General features: G+C 41.3%; 1 protein-coding gene across 1 annotated transcript; it reads right to left on the bottom strand.

Annotated features, from left to right (window-relative positions):
- Positions 1 to 1,044: 1,044 nt before the first annotated feature.
- Positions 1,045 to 3,793, bottom strand: RNF227 (ring finger protein 227). The gene is made up of 2 exons (XM_072399358.1): positions 3,450 to 3,793; positions 1,045 to 2,784 (listed from the first exon to the last, which is right to left on the bottom strand). The coding sequence occupies exons 1-2, from the start codon at positions 3,739 to 3,741 to the stop codon at positions 2,726 to 2,728; spliced, it is 351 nt and encodes a 116-aa protein (XP_072255459.1). The 5' UTR covers positions 3,742 to 3,793; the 3' UTR covers positions 1,045 to 2,725.

Here is a 3,793-nt window from a genome sequence, read left to right on the forward strand (position 1 = left end):
CTTTTGAAGTTACGACATTCTTTAAATCATACCGTGTACTGTCAAACTGCTACACACAAGGTTTACTTATTAACCTTGGGACTTATCAGATATTAGGACTGCAGTTTCTTTTGTATTGTTTCCTTCAAACAGAAAAGACAAATCTACTGAATATTCATTACCAACGTAACCACAGATCTCATGTGTAATTAATCTTGTCTTCATGATGCCAGTTTAAAAACTTTTGGGCACTGAGACTTCTATTTAAGAGCTCTTTACCATAAACTTCCACTCACACTAAAAGTTTTCATTTGGCAGATGTATTTGCCATGATCGGCTTTTCTCGGATCCAGGGGCTGCTAGGAGTTACCCGAACTGGGACTGGATGACCTCCGTTTGGATGATACCTGCTTAGATCTTGTACTTGGTATAGTCAGCTGGATTACTCTGGGGCTTTTAGGTGTATATAAAGGGGGTATTCCAGCCACTACCATAAGAAGGCTAGTCTTTTCCCATGGCCACCATAAAATTGGCTTTGGTAGAGGAACCCTGAAAATTTTAGTGGTTTCTTAGGTGTAAAAGCTTAAAAAAAAGGGGCAGTAAAGGGTCTAATACATTCCATATTAGCAAGGTGGCTAGGAAGCCCATGCTCAGGGACATGCTCCAATTCCAGATGAATGTGCATAAAAGATCCAGTACACAAAGTTTTTATTTAGCAAAAAGTGTGGGGAACCATTTCCTTCCATTATATATTAAAGGAGAAACCGCATTCCTCAATATACTCTGCTCTTAGTACTTAGTTTGGAGGTATTTCATCATCTGTATGTCTACATTTAATCTTGGAATTTCCTTTAAGACTCTACACACGAGAATTAGAGGTCCACATATTTTAGGGTGTCTTTGCTCTGAAATGAAGTGTAGGTTTCCCATAACCAGGTAACCTGTAAAGGGTCCAAAAGGGCCCCCCAATTACTGCTCCACAAAATGGACCAGTTTACCGGGTAATATAAATTGAAAAATGTAATAAATTGATAATGATGTAATGAAACGCATTAACTGCTGACATCCAGTATAAATATTTATTAAAAAAGTTACAAATATAATAAAGCAATATAAACACACAAATACATAAATACCTATAAATTAAGTGCAATTTGCAGAAGCATTTTCCTCCAACATATGAATACAATAACCTACAAAGTCTAAGTTGCTGGAAAAGTTTTACATATACAAAATGGACAAAATCACCATGTTGTGTAACACAGGTGTAATAACACACTAGGCCTTGTTTACCAAGTGTTTGATATACGAGCTGCCCATGGTGCCTTCATTGTGGGTTTGAATACAATTGGTTGCTTAGGGACAACACAAACCGTTTATATGTGTTGAAAGGACAATCTCATAGTAGACGGTTCCTTTCTTTGGAAGGCCGTTCCCAAGCAGTTATTCCAGTTCCATTCATACCGAATGAAGCCATTACACCCAAGATGGAATGATGTCTACATAAAATTGAGGCAGCCCATGTCATAGTTGCAACATTAAGTACATCACTAGCTCCTAGTGACTTTATAAGCTTATAAAAGTAAGACGGCTGAGGAATCAGCCACCACCTAACTCCACCAGAAGTAAAAATGCCTCACTGAAGTACGATACAAGATTGCCCAAAAGGTAGAAAAGACCATCGCCCATATACAATTAAAGCAATTGGGGGCATACTAATCCCTGGAAGTTGGCAGTAGAATGGAATATTTGGCAGACGATAGAAGAAGAACTTCTACTAAAACCAGTTTTGAAGACCATGTCACCTTATTGACCATTTGCTGGCTCTCCAAGATGCATGGGATGGCAACCATGGGGGAGAAGAAGAATAACTATGCAAGGAACTACAGACCCTACCCTGTAGGAACTATGGTATCCCTATCCTCAAGAGTTGTGGGTAAACAGGTTCAAGATATCACTACATACATTGAATGAGAAGTATAGATTTCAACTTATACCCATGCAATCTAATAGGTTCTTCAGGATGTCATATGGACATAACTTGCATGGCTATAATATGCCACTTGGACATGACTTCTTTGGTTGGGTCTACTCCCAAACATTTGTCAAAAATATGGAGGCTGCCATTGCCACCTTCTTACTCTCAGATCTCTGGCTTCAATACTTTTGGTTCTTCACCCATGACAAGTAGACAGATGAGGACCTTTAATATTCCTGATCTGTATACTTGTACAAGGTCTTGAAGTCAGAACAAATTGGAAGCCATAAATTCAGAAGTCCAACCTTGGTTTGGTTCAACCAAGAATCATGACAGTAGAAGGTCCACCATGACTTAGCGAAGGCCTTCTTCATTCTTGAGTCGTGGTGGCTCCGTTGACCTTTAAATAAATTGTTTTCTGAAGGCACAAATACTGGAAAATTTGATTAAGTGCCATAACATGACATAGAAGGAATGTCACGACTGTCCAATAAGAAGCCTTAAGGGTGCTGCCAGATACAAGTCACATCTAAGTTGCCGACAGCTCAGAAGTTGGATGAACTTTTCACCGTCTTGAAGCTCCCTCTCCATTATCTGTCGCTGATCTCATTTCCAGTTGGTGAGTCACAACTGTGTGAAAGTTACAATGTGAGGGTTGCAAGTAATTATTTATCAAGTCAACCCCAGGGGAAGTCAATTCTCCAGCTCGGCGCATTCCAGAGGCCTCGGCAGAAGCTCCAAGTCACAGCTTTGTGGTTTCCGGAGGCATCACATGAAGTAAGAACTCATTATTGCCAAGTCTCTCAAGTCTTCATTTGCCAGAGAGCCTGAGGGAAGAAAAATGAGGTCATTAGTTGTGTGAGCAAACCGCATACCACTAAAATTGAACTTTCAAATCGTCCGTGTCCAGGAATTGTTACTTTTTAGGCTCCATCGCACCATATTGTGCGTCATAACACGCTTTGTGGTAAAGCAGTATATGCACCACAAGGGATCAGTCACCCCACCCCCCACCCCATGTGTCCAGCTCTAGAGATTGGTTGTGGGGACCCCAATGGGCAATCGGAAGGTTCCAATGAGCACAACTTGAGAAAATTAATTTCCCTTAATTTGATCAGATTTTGTTGAACATGTGATCCCTTTATTGAAACAATTGTTAAATTGAACGCTATGGACGACATTAGGAAATCAGCCAGGTGGCAGGAGAGCCGACTATTACAAACAAACCAATTTGTGGAAATGGCAAAGGGTAATGGGAATGCCCAATATGCTGTAACCCATAGCAACTAGCTTGCTAATTTTTTAATCCAGACTTATTTTAATATTCCACTGGCTAAAGAAGTATTTAGGGAGATTATAAATACATACACTATTAAAAATTCAAGAAACAAATTCAAAATAAAATATTATAGGAAATTTGCATCTGTCAATCATTCATAACCACGCCTACTTTAAGTAACTTAAACACCTTGCTCCGCCCTCAATAGCTCACCTCTGCTGCGAGACCCCGCCCTCCTCTTCTTGCACAGCTTCTTTAGCCACTTGAAGGGACCCTTCACCACCACGTCACTTTCTTCCCCCTCCTCGTCGCTGGGTAACGGAGAAGGCGCGCGGCAGAATGGGCACGTGACCTCTCCTCCCCGAGCCTCCAGGTGTTCCAAGCAGTCTGAGCACACCACGTGACGGCAGGCGGCCAACGGGCGCGGCTTCCTTTCCTGGCTGTAGTCAAGGTAACAGATGCCACATTCCTCCATGTCAGCTGTGGGTAGAGGTGACGTCACCATAGTTTACTCCTCAACTTTCCGTAGATAGGCGAATGAATGAGAACGCGTGGAA

The sequence above is a fragment of the Pyxicephalus adspersus genome, chromosome 2, assembly GCF_032062135.1.
Source record: "Pyxicephalus adspersus chromosome 2, UCB_Pads_2.0, whole genome shotgun sequence".
Taxonomy (NCBI): domain Eukaryota; kingdom Metazoa; phylum Chordata; class Amphibia; order Anura; family Pyxicephalidae; genus Pyxicephalus; species Pyxicephalus adspersus.

Excerpts from the sequence above, each read along its gene's own strand:
- RNF227 (XM_072399358.1), bottom strand. The coding sequence starts at position 3,741 with ATGGTGACGTCACCTCTACCCACAGCTGACATGGAGGAATGTGGCATC. Across the intron at positions 2,785-3,449 it reads GGCGGGGTCTCGCAGCAGAG|GCTCTCTGGCAAATGAAGAC; the intron begins GTGAGCTATTGA and ends TTCTTCCCTCAG.